The sequence below is a fragment of the Symphalangus syndactylus genome, chromosome 5 (assembly GCF_028878055.3).
Source record: "Symphalangus syndactylus isolate Jambi chromosome 5, NHGRI_mSymSyn1-v2.1_pri, whole genome shotgun sequence".
In the NCBI taxonomy this organism is placed as follows: Eukaryota; Metazoa; Chordata; class Mammalia; order Primates; family Hylobatidae; genus Symphalangus; species Symphalangus syndactylus.
Genome location: NC_072427.2, coordinates 143,634,571 through 143,654,304, shown reverse-complemented (window position 1 = coordinate 143,654,304; position 19,734 = coordinate 143,634,571). Strand labels below are relative to the sequence as shown.

The 19,734-nt window shown below is 46.7% G+C and overlaps 2 protein-coding genes across 15 annotated transcripts in view; one reads left to right on the top strand and one right to left on the bottom strand.

The window, feature by feature from the left end:
* BORCS5 (BLOC-1 related complex subunit 5) overlaps nucleotides 1–19,734 on the top strand; it is a 131,051-nt gene that overhangs the window by 106,056 nt on the left and 5,261 nt on the right. For 4 of the 8 annotated variants that reach the window (XM_055280605.2, XM_055280603.2, XM_055280606.2 and 1 more), the window contains one exon: nucleotides 1,307–1,641. In XM_055280605.2, the coding sequence (XP_055136580.1) occupies nucleotides 1,307–1,594 (288 nt within the window). In that variant the 3' untranslated portion in view covers nucleotides 1,595–1,641. Of the gene's footprint in view, nucleotides 1–1,306; nucleotides 3,883–5,623; nucleotides 10,177–19,734 lie in introns of those variants that run through there. The other 4 variants (XM_063639664.1, XM_055280604.2, XR_010120865.1 and 1 more) reach the window with 3 other exon arrangements.
* DUSP16 (dual specificity phosphatase 16) overlaps nucleotides 15,006–19,734 on the bottom strand; it is an 88,962-nt gene continuing 84,233 nt past the window's right edge. For all 7 annotated transcript variants that reach the window (XM_055280591.2, XM_063639650.1, XM_055280594.2 and 4 more), the window contains one exon: nucleotides 15,006–18,776. In XM_055280591.2, coding sequence (XP_055136566.2) covers nucleotides 17,603–18,776 — 1,174 coding nt within the window. In that variant the 3' untranslated portion in view covers nucleotides 15,006–17,602. The remainder of the gene's footprint in view (nucleotides 18,777–19,734) is intronic.

Genomic DNA, 19,734 nt, shown 5'->3' with positions numbered 1-19,734 from the left:
GCCGATGCAGTTGTAAACAGTATTCTTTTATTCACTGTCCTGCCATTCATTGTTATGTAGAAATACAATTGATTTCTGTATGCTGACCATGTGTCTTGCAACCTCGCTAACTTCATTTTAATAGTTTTTAGTAGCTTTTTAAAGATTTCCTAAGTGTATTATCATGTCATCTGCAGATAAAGACCCTTTTGCTTATTCCTTTCTAATTTCTTTGCCTTTTACTTAATTTATTGCATTGGCTACTGCATTTAGTACAATGTTGAATAGAAGTGGTAAGAGTGTAGACATGCTTCCCTTGCTCCTAATCTTAGGGAGAAAAGTGTCTTTCACCAATAACTATATTGTTAGCTGGAAGTTTTTCATAGAAGCCCTTTATCAGGTTGAGGAAGTTTCCTTCTGTTCCTACTTTACTGAAAATTTCCGTAATAAATGCATGTTCAGTTTGTTGAATGCTTTTTCTTATATCCATTGAGGCAATCATAGATTTCTAACCTCTATTCTGCTGAAATGGCAAGTTACTTCGATTGATTTTTCAGATGTTGAAAAAGTATGTCTCCTTGACATAAGCATTACTTGGTCATAATGTATTATCCTTTTTGTATATTTCTGGATTTGATATGTTAATATTTTGAATTAATGTACTGAGTCGACCAGCCAACTGGGCAGATGGGCCCGCACCATCCATATAAGGTATTTGGAACAACTTTGAGCACATTCTACAGATGCCTAATACCTTAATGAGGCCTGCAGTTCTCTCCTCAGATAATCTCCTCTTCTTTTTCACTTGTCCTTTGAAATGGACTGCCCCCAGAGATGGTGTATGAATCTGTGGGCAAAGTTTGAAGTATGAGCTTGAGTAAATGATGAGTTCCTTGAAGGCAAATGCTTTGCTGCATTCATTTTTTTTTTTTTTTTCCCCCTGCGATAGGGCCTTGCTCTTTTTTTCCAGGCTGGAGCGTAGTAGTGTGATCACAGCTCACTGCAGCCTCGACCTCCTGAGATCAGCAGTTTTCTCACCTCAGCCTCTGGAGCAGGTGGGACTACAGGTGTGTTCCATCACACCTGGCTAATTCTTATTTTATTTTTTGTAGAGACGAGGACTCACTGTGTTGGCATGGCTGCTCTTGAGTTCCTGGGCTCAAGTGGTCCTCCTCTCTCAGTCTCCCAAAGTGCTGAGATGACAAGCATGAGCCACCGCGCCTGGCCAGCATTCGTATCTGTCAGTATAAGATTATATTAACTAGTGTTACAGAAACCCCAAATGATGGTGGCTTATACAAAATGAAAGTTTATTCTTCTCTCTCAGGCCTGGTCTACTCTTACCCATAAACATCCTCATGGACCCAGGCTGCTTCTAGCTCATGATCTGCCAACTCAAAGATGTAACCTTCGTTATTCTCATGGTCTACATGGGGTGCACCTGCATTTCAGCAGCAGCAGAGTGGAGGAGGGGACAATGAAGAAGAGAAGCAAGAAAGGGTGCATGCCGGCTGCCTTTCCAGGAAGGTGCCTGGAAGCTGCCAGGAGAGACTTCTGCATGCACACACCACTGATTATAACTTGGTCGTGTGTCACGGCAAGGCGAGGGTTTTGAGGCAAGAGTTGTGGAGAATAAAGAGTTGTTCACTTTCTATTTGAAAATCAGCTAGTTTATTCATTTAATTTTTTTTAAGTTCCTGAAACAAAGTTATTTGCAATTTATATGTTTCTGGGCCTGAGTTTCCTGGAATAGTAAAGTCATGTTAACAGAAACAGTGGAAAAGAAAATTCATGTTAATGTATACGGTAAGCTGTGTGGGTGTAAGTAGTTTTGGTTCTCAATATCTATCCTAGGACCTCGCATAGTGCATGGCACCTGATGCTACTCAATAACTGTCTGTTGCCTGTGTGTTAATAGCTCACACTTACCCAGTGCTCACTGTGTGCCGGGCAGGATGATAATATTCTTCTTGCAGAATCTCATTTAATCCTCAGGACAGTCTTTTAAGTAGCCACTGTTGTTATCCCCACTACCTTACAGATGAGGAAACCGAGGCTTACGTATATTTTCATTCATTTATTCAACAAATATTTATTCAGGACCTGCTATGTGCTGGGTACTGGAGATATAGCAGGGTTTAAAGCACACCAAATCCTTGCTCTCATGGAATCACCCTTCTGGGTAATTTTCTAAAATCACAAAAATACTGGGTTGAGGGTAGCCCTTAAACCTAGGTGGTCTGATTCCAGAACGTGCAATCTTAACTGTTGTTTTATTGGTAGATGAATGGATTGATGAGTGTGGTGAACAAAAATTGTGACTATCCATTTCACAAACAGCTTCGTGGTTGCCCTTTAGCTCCAGCTTGGATGGTTAGATTGCCCTGTCTGAAGCTGGATCTTTTTTTTTTTTTTTTTTGAGATGGAGTCTCTTGCTCTGTCACCCAGGCTGGAGTGCAGTGGCGTGATCTTGGCTCACTGCAACCTCTGCCTCCTGGGTTCAGGCGATTGTCCTGCCTCAGCCTCCCGAGAGTTGGGACTATAGGTGCACACTGCCACGCCCTGCTAATTTTTTGTATTTTAGTAAAGATGGGGTTTCGCCATGTTGCCCAAGTTGGTCTCGAACTCCTGAGCTCAGGCAATTCGGCCTCCCAAAGTGCTGGGATTACTGGCATGAGCCACCGCGCCTGGCCAAGCTGGGTCTTTTGAATGGCTATGGAGTGTTCGGTGAGGCAACCCTAGGTGATATCATAACACCTCTGTTTATCCAGAAGACAATTAGTATATATGTTATCTTGTTAGAATCCATGTGCCAAAAATAGAAATAGGAAAGGCAAATAAGTATATATCCCTAGATTGTCAAAATGGTGATTGAGAATTGCATGAGATACTGGTTTTCTGCCTACAGTCATGTCAAATGTGTTACAGTGAACATGTGTCTGGGGGTTCATGGAGTGAGGGTAGGGATTATGGATCAGGGACAACATTACTTCAAGAGCAAAGGTCAGAGACATCAACAATAGGCATCACCAGTTTTACTATCCTTTTCCAGATAGTCCATTGTTGCTTGCACCAAGTTGAGACTTTCTTTGCAACAAAGAATGGGGGAAACATTTAAAAGGTAATAACTTTCCCTACATGTGATCCAGTTTTCTTTAATGCCATGCCACGTGCCAACGAAAGTCTCACAGAGCTTCTGTTTCAGTTCACATACATTTTATCATTTATGGAGCTCCTTTTTCCTGGGGTCTGTTCTAGGAGTTTTGTACATTTTATCTCATTTAATTCTCACGTCAACCTTATGAGGTAGGCATTGTCAATGTCACCAATTTAGGGGGCAAAGCAGCTGAGGCTCAGCAACGTTAAGGTCCAAGGTCATGAAGGTAATCAGTCATCTGCAGAAGCAAGATTTTGACTCAGTTCTGTCTGATGCTACTGTCGTTATCCATAAGCGATGTATATTTTAGCTAGAAAACTGGAATGGTTACTCAACTTCACATTAATTCTTTACTTTATTGCTTCTATAGAAGCTCTCTCCCCTCAGAGAGCATCAGTGGTACAGGGTCTTGCTCAGGAAATATGTGTAAAAGAGGGAAGCTGCTGGACTTCGGAGATCTGGGGTCCAGTGTAGGTTCTGTCACTGAGATCTTCAAAGTCACGCAAACTCAAGTTTCCTCTTGTGGTTTTTTTCTTCCATGGAGCATAATGGAAGTAAGACATGATGTCAGCATGCATGAACAACTGTTGGAACTCAGCGTGCTCACCTCAGCATTAACAGAAAGTGCCTTTACAAAAACTTTGAAGACATTAAACACAGGCCCCAGCTGGATGTGGAAACGTGTAGGGAAGTACATGCCATTTGACAAGCACCTGGTGAAGATGGCTGTGAACAGTCTTCATCAGGTGTGAATCGAGGATGGATTGACTGCCAAGGACTTTAGACTTGATAAGTTAGAGCCTTGGAGGCCATTTCAGATAGAAACTCTTCAAGCGTCTATCTAGTCTGGTAGGGTTGCGGGGTGGAGGGCCAGGAATGCCCCCCAAGTAAAATGTGATGCCCGAGAAGGTTCCCAATTCAGGATTCCACCTGGCTCCCCCAAGCCCCGCTGTCTCTCAGGTGTGTGGAGTGTCTGTCGGTGCTCATTGCAAGGCCACCCTGAAAAGGCCCAGCAGGTGACTGTCAGGACCGCAGGCATCTCCTGGCTCACGACTTCCAAAGTGGTGAGCGCCAGACAGGGCTGCAGAGAACCCGGAAGGTGTGCGTTGTTTCCACGTTATTTGGAGTTTCTCACGCCGATGTTTTTTTTTTTTTTTTCTCGTCTACTTCTCCCCCTGCCCAACTAGCTACTCCTCCTGCCCTGCAGGCACTCAGGCAAGAGGCCCGCCAGAGGACAGCAGCACTGATGTGCTTCGGTCGCCTCCCGCCCCTCATGCCCTCCCCACAGACGATAGCGAAAGGGAGCTTATTTTTTCTTGGGGCTGGCTTTGGTCCCCCTTGTTTTCGTTAGTTTGTTTCTGTGTCTCTCGAAGCCATTTTCAGAGGCTCTGTGGTACCAAGTGTTGAGCCCTTGTCCTGATGCAAAGTCAGGAAGGGGCGTGTTCTGGGAATCAACCAGAAGGAAGGGCTGGAGGAGCGTGGGAACCTTGGGATAGGAGTGTGGGCCTCAGCTGAGCTGTTTTCTCCTGGCCTGGGAAGGAAACACGGGGTGAGGGGGTGGAAGTGGGGGTCCATGCTGAGGAAGGGGTGCAGGTGCCCAGCATGGTGGCAGTCTCCTCTCCCTTTTTATCTGGGTGATAGATACTAAAGAGCCTCTTTAAGGGGAAGAGAAGTCACGCAAGGGGAGCCCAGAGCCCGCAGTTTCTTTAATGGGGGAAAAGTGCACGTGAGATAGTCCTCACAGTTTGACAGATGTGGTCTGTTGTAAGGACGGGAGCCTTGGTTGCATTTTTGGCCCTGGCAGGGAGAGCCACCCTTCCCTTCTGTTGCAGTGTTCCCTGAGTGACCGCCAAACTGCAGCCGTCCAGGGAAGAGAAGGAGTGAGTGAAGAACATGCGTTTTGGGGTTTGGGATTTTTGTTGTTGTTGTTAGAGACAGGGTCTCACTCTGTCGCCCAGGCTGGAGTGCAGTGGCGTAATCATGACTCACTGCAGCTTTGACCTTCTGGACTCAAGCCATCCTCCCACCTCAGCCTCCCAAGTAGCTGGGATTACACGCACACACCACCATGCCCATCTGCTCCTAGTTTTTTTCTAGATGAGGAACCTGAGACACAAAGGATAAGTACTAGCAGCTCATACATGTGACAGAGCCAGATTCAGCCTGGGCCTGACTGATTTCCTCATCCAGAATTCCCCTCATATAGGGAGATAGAAATCTCAGGATCTCAACAAGGTACAAATAACGCACATTCCCAGAACATAGAGCCGGGGACAATCCCCTCTCGGTTCTCTTCTAAAGGTGGTTCTGGCACAACAGTTGATAAAGCCGTGTCCCTGAAGGGCTTTTTAGCCCTGGGTGCTTCCTGTAAAACTTGTCAGCTTCCACTTGACCTGCAGGACTCTGTCCCTCGCAGGATGGACACCCGGCCCTGCGGAGAGGACTTCATTAAACAAGGTATAATGTACTTCTCTTTCCCGTCCACAGATGGATCTGTCTGTAGAAACTCTGTTCAGCTTCATGCAGGAGCGCCAGAAAAGATACGCCAAGTACGCCGAGCAGATCCAGAAAGTGAACGAGATGTCGGCCATCCTCCGCCGCATACAGATGGGCATCGACCAGACCGTGCCCCTGCTGGACAGGCTCAACAGCATGCTGCCCGAGAGCGAGCGGCTGGAGCCCTTCAGCATGAAGCCCGACCGCGAGCTCAGGCCGTAGCTGCCCCCGGCCTGCCCGGGGCTGGGAGCCCCAGACACCGACACCCTGAGGACGTTTGGAGCCAAGGTCGTATCATCTGACCAGGTCTGGAGGCTAGCGGGAGGCTCCCTGAAAGTGGGTGCGAAGGAGTCCGGCTCGCGTGAAAATGTGACTTCGCCCAACTCTTTTCCTTGATGCAGTTTCCCTATGTGGAAGGAACCTAACCAGTTCTCGGTGATAACTGAAGGTGGAACATGTGAATTATTAGGAATTCTTTGAAGAACTCTGCATTGAGAATTACTTGTATTTAGTTTTTTTTTTAATTGAGAGTATATAGTCCAGTCCAGGTACTGGAATAAAAATATGGAGACAAGGGGAGGAATATTTTAAGAAGCTCCGTGTTCTCGATGCCCTCATGAAATTTTCAGCAGGCTCTCTGGTTTATGTGTGGTCAACTTGAAAAACTAATTGAATCTAGGTCTCTGTGTTGTTCCTGTTTCTACCCTGTTTCCGTCACACCAAGCCCTTATCTGGGGCGCGTCTTCCTGCCCAGGTGGAACACTGGCGTTTTGTTGACTGTCAGGTTATGGTGTCCCTTAGTCGTCATCAGAAACTGAAGCCTCCCTTTCCACACCCTCATCAGATTCATCTCCACTGATAGCCGGTTTCTTTGATGCAGACATAGTTTAGCTTTCTCTGACTGCAGAGATCTCTCATTCCGCAGGCACTTCTTGAGCCCATTTGATGTGTCCAGTATTGTGCCAGGGATACAAATATGGCCATATAGCCTCGGGCCTTCATTTCTGAAAAGAAAAAAACTCAAAAAGCTGCTGAATTTCTCTGGGAGTTTAGGAAAGGAAGTTATCTGAGTAACAACGAAAGTGCTTAGTGTCGTACTTTGCACATCATAGGTGTTCCAATGGAAGCAAGGACTGGAGGCGCAAAGGATAGAATGTGGGGAGGGGACCTAGGCAGACGCCTTGAGACTAAAAGCCAGCGCTGAAGGGAGTCGCTGTCGCTGGGGCCGGGATGGCATGCAGGCGTTCCTGCAAGCGTCGGGAGGTGTGTTTTCAGATGCCAGAAAGAGCCTTCAGTAGATTCACAAGATTAAAATTGATCCGCTTAATTTAATGTATCCCAGCTAAACTTGATCTGATTCCAGTCTTGGTTTGGGACAGGGTCTTGCTCTGTTGCTCAGGCTGGAGTGCAGTGGCGCAGTCATAGCGCGCTGCCTCCTCAAACTCCCGGGCTGCAGTGATCCTCACGCCTCAGACTCCTGAGTAGCTGGGATTACAGGTGTGTGCCACCAAATCCAGCTAATTTAAAAAAAAAATTAATTTTATGTTTTCAAATTTGAAAGAATAGTACAATGAATATTCATATTTCTTTCACCTAGATTGACAAAAAGTGGTATTTTTAAGACATCACCATCATTGTCTTTCTTCTGGAGTATACAGAACCCAGTTCTGAACACAGGGATATGTTTGTAGCTTCGAAGAATGAAGGGCTGTTTACAGAGCTACAAAAATAGCTCAGGTGCCGTTATCCTCACTGCACTTAATACAGGTGACGCATGAAAGCACAGAGTGGGCGGCAGTTCAAGCTTGCGAGGGCCGAGCCTTTCCACTGCCGCAGCGGGTAGTGGTTGGCACAGGGCAGGATGGCAGACCCAGCGCACAACAAACAAATCCCGCAGTCAGCCAGCTCTCCAGCCAACTGTGTCTACTTCTAAAGTAGAAGTTAGACAAAACCTGGGGTTCACTTAGATTGGGGTCCTGAGTAGGTAAGTGATAGGCTACTTATTACTGGGTGGAAGCAGAGAAGTATGGCAGAAGAACAACAATAGGCAAATTCAATACTTCTGGAAAGAATTCTAGTTAGTTTAATATTTTGATGGCGTGTTGTGGTTTTTGCAGTGTCATGAACTTGGCTAAACTGAACTGTGTTCCCAGAATTCCCTTCCTTGCTTGTTTCTCTGGTGAGGGTTGGCCACGAGAGAGATTTGCATGAGTTTGGGAAGTGGAAGTAGAGCAACAGCCATGCGTATTCACTGGAAGTCGAGGTAGGTCAGGCCCTGTTCCATCGCGTGCACGTTACCATGGATCTCCTGCACCTGTGGTGTGGGCAGCCGCTGGGCCCACAGCTCCTCCCACTCCCGCAGAACTCTGCCTTTGGCTTTTCCAAATCCTGGGCCAGGTATGAGAGCCACCTTCTTGGTCTGCAGCCACAAGAATGAAGGTCTGGGGATGAGAGGCCAGCGCGGGCTCTGATGAGAGACAGGTGCAGGTCCCGGCTTGTGGCTTGCAGGTCTCGGTTGTACTTGCTCTCCCTCACCTTCCTTTCCAACCACCTGGCCTATGGTCGGGTGAAGAAGAAACAGCCGAACCGAGACTTTTACCAGCCCCTGTAATTGCTTAGGTCAAACCCCTTTCACAATCCTCTCTTTCTACATCATTCCTAGTGGTTCTTCTCTGATGGAACCTCTGACTGGTAACATGGCGTTACCAGTCCTTTCCCTCTCGTGTTTTGCTGTTTCCTGATGGAACCTGGGAATCGGAGTGATTTGTATTTCAAGAAGCAGTTATGCTGGATCTCTTTGTTGGTTAATACCCCATGACCTATCTGGCTGTTACGGGATATTTCAGGGATAGGAGCTGTGAAAGAGCCCTTGGCTGGACGTTTCTAGCCTTAATCTTTGGCCATTTCATTTCCCTGAGCCTCAGTTTCCACCTTCCGACAGCGTGAGCTGGTCTGGGTGGGTTCTCAAGGCCCTTTCAGCTCGAAGATTCCAAGTCTGTGATTCCGATACATCTTGACTACAATGAGCGTGTTTACCTGTGTCTCTGAGCAGTGGCCCTAGGCCTTGGTAGTGACTTTAAATTCTGAGCTCCCAAGGTACGGCTGCTTTTCTTCCTTTTAATTATAAATTAGCTGTTCATTGGCTGCTTCTTTCTAGAGCCTGTTTTGCTTATCTTGTGATCTGTTCATTTCTGTTGATGAACACTGTCAAATAGGCCTGTATCTGCAATCTCCTGGTTTCCCTGGTCAAAGTGGAAGGTTGGTAGAAACTGGCCTTCACTCGTTGTATTAGGTGTATATATAAATTTATAATAAGTGGGCCGGGCGCGGTGGCTCACGCCTGTAATCTCAGCACTTTGGGAGGCCAAAGCGGGCAGATGACGAGGTCAGGAGATCGAGACCATCCTGGCTAACACGGTGAAATCCCGTCTCTACTAAAAATACAAAAAATTAGCCAGGCATGGTGGCGGGCACCTGTAGTCCCAGCTACTCGGGAGGCTGAGGCAGGAGAATCGCCTGAACCCAGGAGGCAGAGGTTGCAGTGAGCCTAGATCGTGCCACTGCACTCCAGCCTGGGCAACAGAGTGAGATGCCATCTCAAAAAAAACCCCAAATATATATATATATATATATATATATATATAAAACGAATTGTGGAGTTAAGAGCAAGTGATAGTGTAGCCTTTACAGATTTCATGTCTTTGTTTCCCTCAAAGTTTTATTCTTAGTAACTCTATATATAGTTTTATAGACTACATATATAGTCTCCTGTGTCTTAGATAACATCCTTAAAATATGAAATATATTTTGAATCTAGATACCTACCCAGTGTTGTCTGCACAGAGTAAATATTTCATTAAATGAGTTTCAAGGACTCCATATCCCGATATAGGAGTACATTCAAGAAATGAGTTTAGGCCGGGCGTGGTGGCTCACACCTATAATCCCAGCACTTTGGGAGGCCGAGATGAGTGGATCACCTGAGGTCAGGAGTTCCAGACCAGCCTGACCAACATGGTGAAAACCCATCTCTACTAAAAAAAATACAAAAATTACCCAGGCATGGTGGCTGGTGCCTGTAATCCCCGCTACTTGAGAGGCCAAGGCGGGAGAATCGCTTGAACCTGGGAGGTGGAGGTTGCAGTGAGCCAAGATCGTGCCATTGCACTCCAGCCTGGGCAACAAGAGTGAAACTCCGTTTAGAAATCAGTTTAGTTTGGGAGAATCTGCTTTTTGAGTAAAAAAGTTTGATTTTGTGTATGTGTGCGTCTGTATATATGTTTCTGTATGCTGAGTATTTCTTTGCGGCTTCTTCAGAGTTATGAAAGAGGTTGGGAATGTTACCCGTACATTATAGGTATTACAAACTCGGTTTTACAAGGTTGCATAAACTAATGGCCCTGGGGCGACTGACATGTGCCACTTTTGTGTTGATTTGTAGAACTTACTTAGCTTTGGCATTTCCCCTAGTAAGTCCCAAGGCAAAACCAGGAATTGTCAGAGACGTGACCAAACATGTATTAAAATTCTAGTGTAACTGGGAACTTGGTCTTCCTGATTTGTTTATACTTCAGCCAAACCCAGATATATAGTGCTCAGCAGAAATTATTCAAAATGTTGATACTCAAGATGGAAGGATGGATTAGGGAGAAATGAAAACTTTTCTTCTTGTGGACTTTTTAGGTATGAAATTTAATCATGAGAGTAGTTTTGCTTTTCTTTCCCCCACCTTTCTCTTCATTCCTTTGTTAAGAACTATATAGTGCCCTGAGGAGGTGTCATTATTGTTCACTAACTTACCATAAATCGGGGGTCTCCAAACCCCAGGCCACAGACTGGTACCCATCTGTGGCCTGTGAGGACGTGTGCTGCACAGCAGGAGTGAGCGGCGGATGAGCAAGTGAGGCTTCATGTGTTGTTGTTGTTGTTTTTTGAGACGAAGTCTTGCTCTGTTGCCCGGGCTGGAATGCAGTGACATGATCTCGGCTCACTGCAACCTTCGCCTTCCAGATTCAAGCAGTTATCCTGTCTCAGTCTCCCTAGTAGCTGGGACTACAGGTGCTCGCCACCACGCCCGGCTAATTTTTTATTTTTAGTAGAGATGGGGTTTCACCATGTTGGCCAGGCAGGTCTCGAACTCCTGGCCTTGTGATCCACCCACCTCGGCCTCCCAAAGTGCTGGGATTACAAGCATGAGCCGTCTTGCCCAGCCAGCTTCATGTGTATTTATAGCCGCTCCCCATCACTCACATATCACTGCCTGAGCTCCACCTCCTGTCAGAACAGCCCCAGCGTTAGACTCCGTTAAGACCGTGAACCCTATTGTGAACTGTGCATGTGAGGGATCTAGGTTTCACGCTCCTTATGAGAATCTAATGCCTGATGATCCGAGATGGAACAGTTTCATCCAGAAACCATCCCCCAGCTTCCCTGTGTGTCGAAAAATTGTCTTCTATGAAATGGGTCCCTGGTGCCAAAAAGGTTGGGGACTGCTGTCATAAATAACATTGAATTTCTTGTGTTTTTTTTGACACACCAGGCATGTCTCCTCCATTCAAATGCTATGGCTACAGAGGGAAAGGGTAGCCAGATAATTATCCACATGCTTCAAACCAAAAAGATAAAAAAGTTGGCAACTAGATCTAGTTGCCTGCCAGGATGACCAGCGTTATGCTGGTGTATGTGTGTCCATTCCTCGGGGATTTTTCCAGGGTTATCAATGTCAGTGTAAGATCTGATGGAATTTACTGATGACTCAATTTTCTTCACCAATCAAGGCTCATTCCTTGAGGCATGAGTTATGCGAAAAGCTTTTCTGCACCAAGTGCTTTCAATCTGGTCTTGAAATTGTCATAATTCTGACAAAGAGAACCCAGGCTATTACTGAATGCTCTTCAGGTTACCCTATTTGCCTGTCACATTGCTTCCACAAGGTCATATCCTGCATTTCCTGTGGGACAGCATTTTCTTTTTTTTTTTTTTTTTTTTTTTGAGATGGAGTCCCACTCTGTCGCCCAGGCTGGAGTACAGTGGCGCAATCTCGGCTCACTGCAAGCTCCGCCTCCCGGGTTCACGCCATTCTCCTGCTTCAGCCTCTCCGAGTAGCTGGGACTACAGGCGCCCGCCGCTACGCCCTGCTAATTTTTTAGTAGAGATGGGGTTTCACTGTGGTCTCGATCTCCTGACCTCATGATCCGCCCACCTTGGCCTCCCAAAGTGCTGGGATTACAAGCGTGAGCCACCGCGCCCGGCCAGGACAGCATTTTCAAACTGATTCTAGTGTTTGAGCTGGAACCAAAAGAATGAAACTGTTTTTACATAAATGCATATTGCTGTCTCTGCAAATAAAGTACAACAATGTGACTGACTTGTAAATATCTTCCAGGACAATGCTGTGATTTTCCAGTTGATTCTGCAACTTTAAAGATATAACCAAGTTGTAATTAGGCTGTTCAAGGAGAATGGGTCCCACAGAAGCTAGAAATAGTTTACTTCCCGCTTCCATTTATAGATGCAGAAGACTAATACAGAAAAAATACGTAGACAAATTTTGTTTACTAGATCTAAAACATTCCTCCTTCTCAGAAAAACAAAACCAGAGGAGTATTTAAGATAAAGTAACAGTGAATGTGTTGAGGCTAAAAAGTTTCCATAAACTAGTCCCATATACACCCTCTACCCTTCACATAATCTCTTTGGACACTCGGCTCCAATTTTGCCTTTTTTTTCTTCACATCTCAATCTATACCTTCCTAATGTGTCTGGAATTGGTGGGTTCTTGGTCTCACTGACTTCAAGAATGAAGCCGTGGACCCTCACGGTGAGTGTTATAGTTCTTAAAGGTGGCGTGTCCGGAGTTTGTTCCTTCTCATGTTTGGATGTGTTTGGAGTTTCTTCCTTCTGGTGGGTTCATGGTCTCGCTGGCTCAGGAGTGAAGCTGCAGACCTTTGTGGTGAGTGTTAGAGCTCTTAAGGCGGCGCGTCTGGAGTTGTTCGTTCCTCCCAGTGGGCTCGTGGTCTTGCTGGCTTCAGGAGTGAAGCTGCAGACCTTCGCAGTGAGTGTTACAGCTCATAAAGGCAGTGTGGACCCAAAGAGTGAACAGTAGCAAGATTTATTGCAAAGAGCAAAAGAACAAAACTTCCACAGTGTGGAAGGGGACCCGAGCGGGTTGCCACTGCTGGCTTGGGCAGCCTGCTTTTATTCTCTTATCTGGCCCCACCCATGTCCTGCTGATGGGTAGAGCTGAGGGGTCTGTTTTGACAGGGTGCTGATTGGTGCGTTTACAATCCCTGAGCTAGACACAAAGGTTCTCCAGGTCCCCACCAGAGTAGCTAGATACAGAGTGTCGATTGGTGCATTCACAAACCCGGAGCTAGACACAGGGTGCTGATTGGTGTGTTTACAAACCTTGAGCTAGATACAGAGTGCCGATTGGTGTATTTACAATCCCTTAGCTAGACATAAAGGTTCTCCAAGTCCCCACCAGACTCAGTAGCCCAGCTGGCTTCACCCAGTGGATCCCGCACGGGGGCTGCAGGTGGAGCTGCCTGCCAGTCCCATGCCATGCGCCTGCACTCTTCAGCCCTTGGGTGGTCAATGGGACTGGGCGCCGTGGAGCAGGGCGTGGCGCTCGTCGGGGAGGGTTGGGCTGCACAGGAGCCCATGGTTGGGGGCGGGGTGGCTCAGGCATGGTGGGCTGCAGGTCCTGAGCCCTGCCCCACGGGAAGGCAGCTAAGGCCGGGCGAGAAATTGAGCACAGCAGCTGCTGGCCCAGGTGCTAAGCCCCTCACTGCCCGGGGCCAGTGGGGCCGGCCAACTGCTGTGAGCGCGGGGTCCACCGAGCCCACGCCGACCCAGAACTTGCACTGGCCTGCAAGCACCGTGGGCGCAGCCCCGTTTCCCACCCGCGCCTCTCCCCTCCACACCTCCTTGCAAGCTGAGGGAACCTGCTCCGGCCTTGGCCAGCCCAGAAAGGAGCTCCCACAGTGCAGCGGCAGGCTGAAGGGCTCCTCAAGTGCTGCCAAAGTGGAAGCCCCGGCAGAGGAGGCGCCGAGAGCGAGCGAGGGCTGTGAGGGCTGCCAGCATGCTGTCACCTCTCACTAATTTCCCCTTGTTTTTTGTTTAAAATGGAGTTTCGCTCTTGTTGCCCAGGCTGGAGTGCAATGGTGAAATCTTGGCTCACTGTAACCTCCGCCTCCTGGGTTCAAGCAATTCTCGTGCCCCAGCCTCCCAAGTAGCTGGGATTACAGGCACCTACCACAACACCTGGCTAATTTTTGTATTTTTAATAGAGACGGGATTTCACCAGGTAGGGCAGGTTGGTCTCAAACTCCTGACCTCAGGTAATCCACCTACTTTGGCCTCCCAGAGTGCTGGGATTACAGGCGTGAGCCACCGCGCTCGGCCTCCCCTCTTAGTTTAATTCCTGGTCTAATTGTAGTTGTCACATCCAAACCAGTCCTCCAACAATACCCTGCTGAGGCTGGTTGTGAAGGGGCTCCAAGCTCTGTCAGTAACTGGCCTGAACTTCAGACTCTCCCAAGATCTGCATCTTCTCATTGGAAGCCTCTCACTGAAACAACTGTTCCTCCTGTTACCCTCTATCTCTGGAGGCTGATTTATTCTAATTCCCTTTATTCCTGTATCATCTCACTTCCACCTCTTATTTTCTGCAGGGTCCTGGCCAAGATAGCTCTTCTAGTCTAGCTCACCCAGCCCAATCCTTCTTATAAATTTTCTTAAATGTAACTTCAACTCAACCAACTTCAAGGTCACCTGTGATTCTTTCTGTAGTCAATATTCCATCATCTGTTTGCACTGAAGCTTTATTCCTTCAATGCCTAATTTTTATGAAACTGATGAGACTAAGCTTCTAGTCACGTAAGTCATCAAATCTAGTGTCATGAGCAGAGAGGTCATTGAGATGTATGTGGCAAGGACAGAGGACAGCTCTTCAACAATTGCCCTTCCTGTTTTTCCTGTAGGAATCATAACATCGTTTACATGTTATATTGAAATGGACCATGAGTGTGTAGCTGGCCTTTTTCTTCCTACTATGTACTTGTGTGTTCTGGAATCAGTCAGCTAGAAAATATTTACCAAGTGTCTTAGGATTCTTCACTGTAGTGTGCCTTTAACGTACACAGTAAAGAATGAAGGCTGGCACTAAACTGTTAGCTAATGATCCGGTGTTCCACGTGAATGATTGATAGAACACAGAATAAACCTGATGACACCATCTGATGAAGATTTGTTTTGAGCTAAATCCTCATTTACGTGAGAACAGGACAGGTTTCACCACAGCCTCCTTTGGCAACTTGAGTGGTGGTGTTCCCACCGAGTTTACGGCTGCAAAGATAGGTCTTTTCTCGTATTTATGTATAAACAGGTACCAGTTTTGATTTTATTTAATCATTTCATACATTAACATACATGACACATCAAAATGAGAAATGCACAATTTAACCGTTCAACAGCTGGCCTTACTTCAAAAGAACACTATATTCATATTAAACATTTACAGTCTTTCCATCTAACTTTACACATGTCCTAAATCATTTTCCAGCATTTCTCACATAGAAGTCTAGTTTTGCTCTTTAGAATCACCATCTGTGTCACCCCTAGTAGACGCGAGGGTGTCCCCAACTACATGCTGAAGAGAGTCAGCCACCACCCCACCTAAAGACATCCAAGCAGCTCCAGAGCCTGCCTCCAAGGCCACCCCTTCGCCACAGCAGTCTTGATTCCAAGAACTGATTATCTGACAGACACTAGTGAACCAGCACTAAAGGCTATAGGGTGTGACTGCATCACAGTTCCAGAAGGAAGGGGACCATGGCCAAGAGAAGCCCGAAATGACAGAAGCTCATTAAAACCAAGTCCCCCAAACCTCCTGAAACATCCTTAGCAAGGAGCTACTGCTTTCCTTTCGTAAACATGTTTTGGATATGACCACACTCTGGAAGTGGTGGACTGTTACCCATTTTGGTGTGTACATAGCATCAAAAATTATTGTGTGAAACTTGAGAATTCTGATTAAAGATTTCAATGTGTATCTAAAAACTCAAATCATTGACCAGCACTTTCCCAGTATCGTAACAGTGCGGCTGACCCTCTTCTGCTTTCACTTTACACCCCATCATAGCACATTATTTGTGCACAACTAGTGAGGTCTGTGCGGCTCATCATCCCCATGACCAAGTTGGTCTGTGTTGAGTCATATCATTCTGTGCTGGTTTTAGAAGTCACCATAGGAAACATGAAGTCACATCCTGGTCAAAAAACTGTCCATTTCTCAAACAGAGAAAAACCTGAGATATGAGGCAGCAACTAGCGACACTTACAGGAAGGGAAAGAACAATGACAACACCCGGCCAGCCCCACCCCCAAAAAGCTGCTGTTGTGAATTAAGGCTTCAAAAGAGGACCCACATTGTAGCTGATAAAATCAAGCCAGGAGGATGTTTAAAAGCAGATCTGCACTATCACTTGTTCCAATGACCTTCTATGTTCAGCTGCCAGGACCGATTCCATACGGTGATTGTAGACTGAGGTCGCCCCTTTGCTCTCGCTCCATTTTGATTTGCTTTTTCCACTGAAGATGCGCCGGCCAGCATTTCCAAAAACAGCTTGGCCATGGCTTTGCACTCTTCACAACTGATCAAAACTCAGTGGTCTTCTCAGCTTTCTCAATGGTTTTATTCTGAATATTCCTTCCTCACTAAAGCCTCTCTCAGCCCTACTAGTAAATTTGAAAGTCTGAGGCAATTATAGAAACACCAGCCCCATTGCATGCCGAGGGGATAAAAGCCACTAAGGAAATAGGTTTCCTGCTTCTCCTCAGCAATTTGTACCTTTCTTAATCTTCCCATAATTTACCTCCCTAGGAAGTTTCCTATAAAATCCTGCTGTATTGTTACATTTTACAAACTGTATCCATGCAGTGAAGCAGAAAGGGCAAAAACATCTACTTTGGCTGAGAATTTGAAGGTGCTGCTGCTCTACTACCAACCCAAATAAATTCACATTTGGCCTGGAACCAAGTTCATCTTTCTTTAAAGGATTGACGATCCCATTTTAAACAATTCTTTGATTTACAAAGAGGGAGGTAGACTCCTTAGCCTCCCAGCCTTAGCTTAAATCATGCTGCTGCCAGGTTCCTGGCGGTTCAGCTGAATCCTAGACAGTTTTCCTTCTCTTCATAAAGCTGAGAAGAAAAAAAAAAATTAACTACCTCCATCTAGGCCCACTGGAATTTTGTGCATAGACAGTTTGAATTGGTCTGAAAAGTGTGACTAGCTACCTACCTATTCACAATGCCTAGAAAACGGGCTACCAGACGTGGTAGTGGTCAAAGCCCCGACTTTCCTGTCTGAGGTACTGGGTTTGCTCTAAGGTAGACCTTGGCAAGGCCCCTAATGGTCCGTCCAGCAGAGTGATGCTCGTGTCCCTCGGCTGTCAGGTGAGTGTGGGTTTGTGAATCAGCTTTGGATAGGATCATTTCTCTTGGATTTACCACTAGGCTCTGTCCCTAACAGGGTCTACCTACCTGACCCCCAAGCTGGCTCAGTCTCAGCGCTAAGGTGTACTATGGAAGGGACCGGACAAAGACTAATATTTGAGATCTCTTAGTAGCACAACGTGAAAATGGTAGGGGATTTTGTCCTCCAACACCAAAGACACTTGCTGTTTTAAGAACAAGAGGATGTGTAATTCACTGAATAAAATGGTTTCCTCTGTCTAGGGGGGATTCTAGCATCTGCCCTTCCATTTTTGTTGAGAGAAGTATTAGCTGATCTCTCAAATGCAGATGTTAAGAGTAACAACTGGGTCGATCCACCTGTTGCTTTTACACCATAGCTCCATTTTCCAAAAATATATATGTATCTACATATATATATTTCAGATTTACAGGGAATTTTTTTGTGAACAAGAAAAAAATTGTCTATAGAAGTCACAAGTGTGTTTCTTCTCAGGAGACCTCAATGATTTCCATGCTGCCCGAAAAGCTAGACTGACTGCCCACCTTCCCCAGCTCTTCCCGTGACCTGTTCTCTGACATGATGCTCTCTCCAAATTCCATTTGGCAGCTTCTGCGTTTAAACTGCTTTTCAAAGGGGCTCTCTTCGTGCCAGCTCCGCCGTGAGTCAGCTCTGTCACTTGGCTTCTGCCGCCTGCGCACAGAATAGACTTGGTCTCCGCAAGTGGGCAGCTGGCTGCAGCTGTAGGCAGAGTAACTGGCACTGCCTCCGTAGATGGCTGAGGCAGAGTAGAAATGTGAGGACTCTGTGGCAAAATACCAGCTGCTGGTCAGGGAAGGGGTAGAGGTCTGGGGGGCCAAGATATCCGAGTGCCAGCCCTTAAGGCCCAGGCCAGCAGACTTTGTGAGGTGCTGCTGGCTGGTGGAAAGGCCGAAAAGGAAGCTGGTGTGGTAATTGTCCTCCACACTCCCACTTCGATGCAGTGGAGATAAAAGGGACCTCTGGGTGGTGCCACCGCTGCTGGTTCTGACCGAGTGCAGTCGCTTGCTCTGGCTGTCTGAAGGCCTGGTGGTCTGCGGCTTCTTGGGGATGCTGGCTTCCTCCTTATCAGGACTGGTTTCGGGAGTCTGCTCCGATAGTTCCTGAACAGGGGAGAACTGGCATAGCTTGTTGGTCCCATCCAGAGCAGTGGAAGGTTTGTAGTATTCCAAAGCATCTTCTGATGAAGAGAAGCCATGTAAGGACGCTGCCATGCTGGCTGAATATGAAACTGATTTGATATCCAGAGAGAAGGAACGCTTGAGCTTATTGCTGTCTTCCAGCCTGTCTGCGGACAGGTGTAGCCCACTGAGCGCCTGTACCAGCGGGCTGTCCTCTAACAGTGACGGCTGCACGCTGGGCACGCTGGCGGGATGCACGGGCCTTTGTCCTGCTGCCTCTGAGGTAGCAGAGTCGGCACAGGGTGGACTGAGGGGCGTCTCGCTTTTCTGTCCACCCTCTGAGACAGCAGGGACAGGTTCATTTGGCTTCTCCAGGTGCAGCAGCTTAAGTTTGCTCTTTGGCCCTGACGCTCCAGTCTGGTTCTTAATCTTCTTCTCATACTCCAGGAGTTGGCCCAGAAAATTGAAGTTTGGAGATATAGTAGGTCTTTTTTCTTTCACAAATCTACAGAGAGAGGAAAAACCAAAAACCCAAATTTTACAACTACACTTTATCTTAAGAATATTAAGTGAATAAATGAGATAGGGAATTATCAGGCAGACCTCAAAAACTTTGGAAGATGATTGGTTTAAAAGTTCAGGGAGATGCCTCAAGGTGGAGAATGCAAGGTCCCTAGGCACTGGGGAAGCTTTGCACACATCCCTAGAGCACGCCAGAAAGAGGCAGCCGGGCCCCAAAGCCTCTAGTTTTTGCCTCCTTATTTTCAAGGGCCCAGGGCTCCCAATGCAGCTGATAAGAGATGATATGGGGTTTTGTTGGTGGTGGTCTTTTTTAAGAGACAGGGACTTGTTCTGTGGCCCAGGCTGGAGTGCAGTGGCACAATCATAGCTCACTGCAGCCTCGAATTCCTAGGCACATGCAGTCCTCTCACCTCAGCCTCCTGAGTAGGTGGGATTACAGGACTACACGCTTGGCTAATTTTAATTTTTAAAGTTTGTTTTGTAGAGAAAGGGTCTCACTGTATTGCCCAGGCTGGTCTTGAACTCCTGGGCTCAAGTGATTCTCCCACCTTGGCCCCCCAAAGTGCTGGGACTACAGGTGTGAGCCACCCCGCCTGGCCAAGAGATGATTATTTATTCACCACCAAGGACACCCCTGACACACACACACACACACCAGTGCTACCATCAAAAGTACAGTATAACAGCCACTCTCCTTCTTCAATTTCCATTGTCATCCCCTTTTAAAGTCACGAGTCACTTCTCAAGACAGTTCACATTTTAAATTTAATGACAAAAAGAAGATGGTAGATGATCAAAGTATCAAAGCAACACTTCTTTTAATAGTCAACGTGACACAATAACCAAGACACAGTGGTCTCTGTGTGCTAAGCACTGTGCTTATGCACCGAATCATCATTTCATCCTCAGAACTACCCTGTATCCGGTGGGTGTCATTATCC